The sequence below is a fragment of the Parasteatoda tepidariorum genome, chromosome 4 (genome assembly GCF_043381705.1).
Source record: "Parasteatoda tepidariorum isolate YZ-2023 chromosome 4, CAS_Ptep_4.0, whole genome shotgun sequence".
Lineage (NCBI taxonomy): Eukaryota > Metazoa > Arthropoda > Arachnida > Araneae > Theridiidae > Parasteatoda > Parasteatoda tepidariorum.
The window spans coordinates 100240507-100247447 of NC_092207.1; the positions used below are offsets into that span (position 1 = coordinate 100240507).

At 33.5% G+C, this 6941-nt stretch overlaps 1 protein-coding gene across 1 annotated transcript in view; it reads right to left on the minus strand.

Moving 5' to 3' along the window:
- Positions 1-4409: 4409 nt before the first annotated feature.
- LOC122270081 (laminin subunit gamma-3-like) overlaps positions 4410-6941 on the minus strand; it is an 8301-nt gene continuing 5769 nt past the window's right edge. The window contains exon 3 of the mRNA XM_043046133.2: positions 4410-4902. Coding sequence (XP_042902067.1) covers positions 4544-4902 — 359 coding nt within the window. The 3' untranslated portion in view covers positions 4410-4543. The remainder of the gene's footprint in view (positions 4903-6941) is intronic.

The window sequence follows — 6941 nt, forward strand, 5'->3', positions numbered from 1 at the left end:
ATATACTAATTTAGGCATAAAGTATTATATTGATATATTTGGTGATTATTAAAATTGAACTAATACTAAACAGTTTAAGTACCGATACTGTGAAATTAATTGTCTGATGAAAAGGGATATGCGATGGAGGAAATTACTCGATAGTGAAAAATTTTTACTATCATGAGTTGGCCACGAGCAAATATTATTACGCCAAGTGAATCTAAATATTGTTAATATACATTCTGATGGGATGAGTTTGAGGATGGTATTACGTTATTATATGAAGCAAAAAAAAAAACGTGTTTTACTTTATGTAGTAACGTAAAGTCACTGGGAAGGGAAAAAATGATAATAATTAATCTCTAATAATTAAATTTCGCTTCTGATTCCTAGAAATCTGAGTCAACTTACTCCTCGTTTCTTTTTATTTCATTTAGTGGAACTGCTTCTGTGATATCCAATTTGAGCCACCTTGTAAGAATATCTACGTGTTTCTGATGCAAATTCATATTCTTAAATTTCAAAGTAGCGTAATCCAGTCGTCTCTGAACTAAATGTAAATTAATCGAGTAACGATTATTTGTTATCAGTCCAAGGTAAACAAACTTCGCACCGTTCATCACAATTAATTTTCATGGTCTCTAAGAGGTTCGAATGACGATTTCCTGTTTGAAGTCTTAAATTTCTTGCTTCAATAGGAGCATTGATTTCAATCAAATTAAACTGCCACAAATATCCAGCTGATTTACTAACAAGGAAGTTACATTCATTGCCAAAGCTGAGCTTTCCTTTGGGGTATCTTTTTCGGGTAATTTTCCCATGAATGCCCATCCTAAGCGGATTTCAGCAACTACAAGACCAGATTTCATCCTCTGTTTGCTTCAAAGGGTCTAGTCTTTCCTGGCAAGGAGAAGGATAGCCCATTTCTAGTGCAACATTTGTCAATCTACCGAACCTAAAACTAATGTTATACTTCTCTTTTCATTTTCTGACACCATCATGGATTTTAAAGTTTGGAGAAATGCTCTTGTACTACTTTTATTTCAATTAGATATGTTGACAGTATTTTGAACGTGATTTTTTTCTTCCTCTTTTGCAAAAGTCTTGTGTATGCAGCTTATTACAGATCAATATCACATGATTTCTAGAGCAAATAAAATATCTCAAAAAAGTTCATCCAATTTTAATTTTGTGCTCCATACACGCAGAACAGTGTTTTTCTTAAACAATATTCCATTGTTCTTCAAAGTTAATTTTTTTTGAGCTGAAAATTATTCAGATCTCTTATTCTTGCCATCACAAAATATTGATATACACTTAATAATAGCTGTAGTTGATACTGTCGTCAACAAATTGGCAGCAATAGGATTGATGCTACAAAATTTAAGATTCTTTTCCCATTGCTTCTTTTTTGTAACTTTGCGTACACTTAGGATCATTTAATCCAAAACACATTACCAATTTTTCTTCGCTCATCGCCTTCAACTTCTACATGAATTTTATTTGGTTGTGTAAACACTCCCATGCATCCACGGAAACAGAAGGTGCTAGTGCCTTTATAAAATCTTCGTTTAATCAGAGTTCTACCATTGGGGTATAATATCAAAGCTGATTTTTCCATCGTTATTTCTAAAAGTTTTAAGGCTCGTAAATGGGATTCGAGTTTATCATACGAGGATGTTATTGAAAATGTTTCATTTTTATGCGTGGAAATAACTAACTTCAGGAGGTCTCTGACTCTACTAACAAATCTGTATAACTATCGAAGCGAGCTTTTAAGCATTACTGCGCTTCGGCATAATTATCACGCGTTGGTGGAAAACTTTCCGCTATCACCCGAGCGACATTCAGAAACAGTAGCTTGAATCAAATGTAGAGACCTGTTCTATGTCTCCATCTTTATGAATAGGCTGGATTTGACCGTAAAATGGCTACTGTTTTTAAATATTACCAGAAAATTGCCTAAACTCTAATTTCGGTAGAAGGAATCTTCTTTTAAAGCTAGTTTCAGATAATGGTGAACTTATGATTATTTCTGCTATGTTAGATTGCGCCCGGATTCTCACTTACTCCTGTTCATTCTGTCACCTGTATTTTACTTTTTACTCATAAGCTTTCTTCTTCTCTTTCTTTTCTTTCACGCATTTCTTTTTTTCATTCCGTCTTACGTCAGTCGTAATTAAAACAGTCATGATGAAATTAGAAATATTTTCATACTTGCAGCTGTTAAGAATTAAATTCTTTAAGACTGACATTGTTGCATTTGCTCGTATAACTTCACAATATAAAATAAATTACATTTATTCAACTTTAATTTGAAATTATTGATTTTATATTTAAAAAAGAGGAAAAAAGACGATTTTTTAAAAAATATATCTTAAATTGAGAGATGTCAGGATCCTGATTCCTCTCCCGCGCATTTGATTGACCCCTGACCTGAGGGTCAGAGGGTAAGGGACATCCGGAATATTATATTCTACAGTTCATGTATATTTTTGTAACTTATTGTAAATAATTATATAACCCAGAGTCATGAAATAAATAAGCTATATCAGCAAGTCCATGGTCATCATTAAGAGGATTTCAGTAAACGAACCGAAAGAGAAATGTCTCACAAATTGGCGCAGTCGACAGGATCCTCGCCAGGATCATGTAAGGAAGAATGCTGATAGGAAAGAATCATAGCCCGGTAAAAGGATACCCACTATGAGAAATACCCAGTACAGAATGTTGCCTGATGGAGTTTTAGTCTTGATGGAAGGATGCCTACTATGATGGGGAATGCTTAGAGCGTGGCCTGAAGGAATATGTTGAACGACTACATCGACGGGTGCAGAACTGAAGAGACGGTACTGGAAAGACACTATTATCGCCGGAGGCGATAGGAAGCCGGAGCTACCCTCCGTGACCTGTGACCATAGAGAAAAGAGTGTGGTTTCAACATCGACTCTCTGCTAAAGAGGACAATTGAAAAGATAAAGGGAGGTAAGCTTTATCCCATGCATGAAAAGATAAATTACATGCTCACATCCTCGGATATCAACCAATTAGACATGGATGCCACGTGCCATTGACCACAACCGGCCAGGGGGTCTACCTTTCTGCATGTAAAATGTCTTGTGCCTACGTGTGCCTCGACAGACTCCTCGGACGGGGTCATTTAAATCTATCACTCGCCGTTCAAGCCCCCTTCCTCTAGCGTCCACCATGTAAAAGGGGGCCACCACAAACGATTTGTAGCTTACAAATTATCCATTTGTAATTGTGGGATTGTTTTGGTTTAAAGTCAACCTGATGTGTTATTTTATTTGAGCTTAAGGGATTGGCCAGTTAGCTATAGTATTGTTTGTGTGATTAATGAGTATGATTATAATTGATAAGTATAATAAGTAATGATTTTATGTTTTTTTTAAGTAACTTAGTGTGTTGGTTTGTTAAGAGTGCAATTTTTTTTATTGCTTTATTAAGAGTATATATGAAAGAAGAAGAGTATTGATTCAATAACTTGTAAAAAAGTGTAGGATTATTTTAAGATTGTGTTTTTATATGTCAATAGCGAGCTGAGTAAACAAGGCTCTTGGTTTATTATTATTTAGTAGTGATGATTATTTATAAGGCATTCTGTTAAAATAATTTTGGATCCGAAAAAGGGGCAAGGAAGGTGTTTGCTTTTGTTTAAAGGATGAAATGGTTAATTATTATGTTTCTAAAATCTATGAAATTTGAGAGTTTTGATTGTGGGGAAATTAAAGGTGTATATTCTAGGCGTACCAAAAGAGTACGATATTTTTATTATTTTGTAATGAAAGTTGAAAAGAGTAATTTGTATTTATGTGTATGAAAGAGTAATGTTTGAATATTGCGTGTTTTGAATATTGCATGATACAAATTTTGTTGTATATGTTTTGGTTACATGTGAGGTGTTAAATTTTATAATAGAATGCCGGGGTATGAGTATAGTGGATCTGAAGGTAAGATTGGGGGATCGGAATAGAATGGGTCACTAAGTTTTCGTTTTGTTTAAATTTTATTTTTAAATATCAATAGTTATTTTTGTGATTAGGAAGTTAAGTTAATACGGTCAGTATGAGTTTTCCTGCAAAACTAAGCAGGGAAGATTTGATAGTTCTAGCTAAGGAGTTGTTAGCGACGGTTCCAGAGAAGCTTACTGAGATAAGGGCATTAATCACCGAAGATTCAGATTACGACGAACAAGATGAAACCGGGTGTCAGGATCCTGATTCCTCTCCCACGCATTTGATTGACCCCTGACCTGAGGGTCAGAGGGTAAGGGACATGGGAAGTGTCGTTCCCCTACATTGGGGGTGGAGCGAAGGACTTTTTCTTATGAGAAAGAATATTTTTAGATCAGTATTAGTTTGAACGTGGAAGAGTTGAGAATGTAGAGAAAGTATGAACCAGAAGGGAGCAGTAGCGCTCCGGAATATTATATTCTACAGTTCATGTACATTTTTGTAACTTATTGTAAATAATTATATAACCCAGAGTCATGAAATAAATAAGCTATATCAGCAAGTCCACGGTCATCATTAAGAGGATTTCAGTAAACGAACCGAAAGAGAAATGTCTCACAAGAGCGAAAATGATTAAAATGTACCTGAAGTTGTGGATTATTCTCGAAATCATATGCTCCTGGCCTTCCTTCCAGAGTGCTGAATATAATTGTACCACCAGTCAGAGGAGATATATCACTGTATTCAGATGTGCAGAGTGGCAATGTTTCATTCTCTCTGGAAGCGTACGTTCCATCCGGTACCCCATACGTTTCGTTGCAAGTGGCACTGTAGTATTGATAGGGCTCCCAATCTGAATCCATTGTCGTTTTCTTGTATATAGCAAAGCTCTCTGGTCGACTGCTATAGAAACGAAGGCGAACGTATGATATGTCGAATGATTTTCCTGCGTGGAAAGAGTGTAGTGACATGTATATTATAAGCAGAAATGGTAAAAGTTTAATGTCATTTGTATTCATTTTTGTCATTCAGTGTATTCATTCAGTTCATTTTTGTCATTCCATTGTATTCATTCAGCGTTTTTCTCACCCCGTATGTTGTTTTTCTGGTATATTATACCTCACAGAGCAGTTCTGTGAGTTAGTTATCTATTCGAAGAGCTGGAATTCTCTTTTCCATAATTTTTGGCTGTACTACTTTCTGACGCTCTTCTAGAGCCATAACTTGATTATAGTATGCTCGAAAAAGGCTAGCTCTGTCACCAATAATTGGTATGACAGTATGAGGCGTTTATATTTAAAATTTCCATAGCCATTTTAAAATTAAAATTAAATAATTACTTCAGTTTTTATTTTTATAAAAATATACTCTATTATTTTATATAAATACTTCACGTATGACTAGATAATTATTCAACACTACTTAATCTATCACTTAAGATTACCTAACAAAATGAGTCTAAATAAATACTTAACGTATAGCTAATTATTTAACACTACTTAAATTATTACTAAAGACAACTTAACAAAACGAATTGCTTTAGATGATTAAAGTGTTGCTAATTTAAAGTAAGAAATATCCGCTTTTTTGGTGTCACGTAAGAGAAATAAATATATAGGGGTGATTCTCACGAAACATGACATTTTGGATCAAAAAATTTCTTCAAATTTAAAGTCCTCAGAATAATCTAAAAATGTTTTGTGTACTTCTTTAGCTACACTTATTAATATCTTATAGACAGCAGTGTAGTTTTTCACCAAATCTTGAATGCCAGGAAAATGACATATTACCTTAGAAGTTTAAAAAATTCATAGTAAGTAACTCAACTTAAGTAGTCATAGTAAGTCATTTTAAGTTAATAGTAAGTAACTCAACTTAAGCCTTTATGTTAGATGGACCAGAAATTGCTTAAATTAATTCTTTTTATCTACTATAGAAAGAAACAAAAGAATTGTTGCTGATATGTGCAGAATAAAATTGTGTATAATAATCAATCATTAAATAAATAACTTTGATGACATCCAAGCATATTACAATCATACATAAACTTGGTATTAGGTTAGTATTTGCTTTCCCTCTTTACAGTATTAGCAGTCAAAAAGAATTTCAGGTAACACTTCAATGACCTGGCATTCATAAGCCAGGAAAATGACAGCCAGGATAATGACAAATTCCCCATTTTATGGCATATAACTTTACGTTAATTTAATATTTTGGCCGAAGACGTTTATATTCTGCAGAAAACAATAGTATTTCTTAAAATAACTCAGATAAATCTATGTAGTTCTTGTTATTAATGATTTCAAGAAGCCAGGAAAATGACAGCATGAAAACCTACTTATCTTGAAAATTTTTTTGAAAGGGATTTTGAGCCAGAAAATTGGTTCTTTATTCATGCAACAAAACATGTTCAGATAGGAGGGTATCTAATCAATCTATTAACATAAGATATTGATTCCTGGCGCTATCTATTTTGGTTATAAATTACTAAATAAAGTAGCCAGGAAAACGACAGATTTTCATGGGACAAACAAATTATTGACAGAAAAAATTATTTTAAGCGAAGTTTTAGTAAACAATACCCTCTGCGTATATTCTAGAAATGCTTACATAGGATAAGATAAAGAAAATTAGATTTTGAAAAATGTATGGGAAGTTTTGAAGCTAGTTATTATTGGAAATATTGTTTGGGACATGCCAGGAAAATGACATTTTGATATTCAATTAAATTTTTTAAGTACGCAAAACAGCCAATGCTAGAGCAAAGTCATTTTAAAATGCTAACAGCAATGCTATTTGTTAATTACTTAAAAAAAAAAGTTCTTTCAGTATTATTGTATTAGATCTTGGAGCAAGGGACAGGGAATTGTCACGTTTCGTGAGAATCACCCATAGACTATCATATAAAATTTGGTCCATGTTTTCCTAAGGTTATTGAGTCAGAAATTGATCAAAAATTTTCCCATATTTATATATATATATATA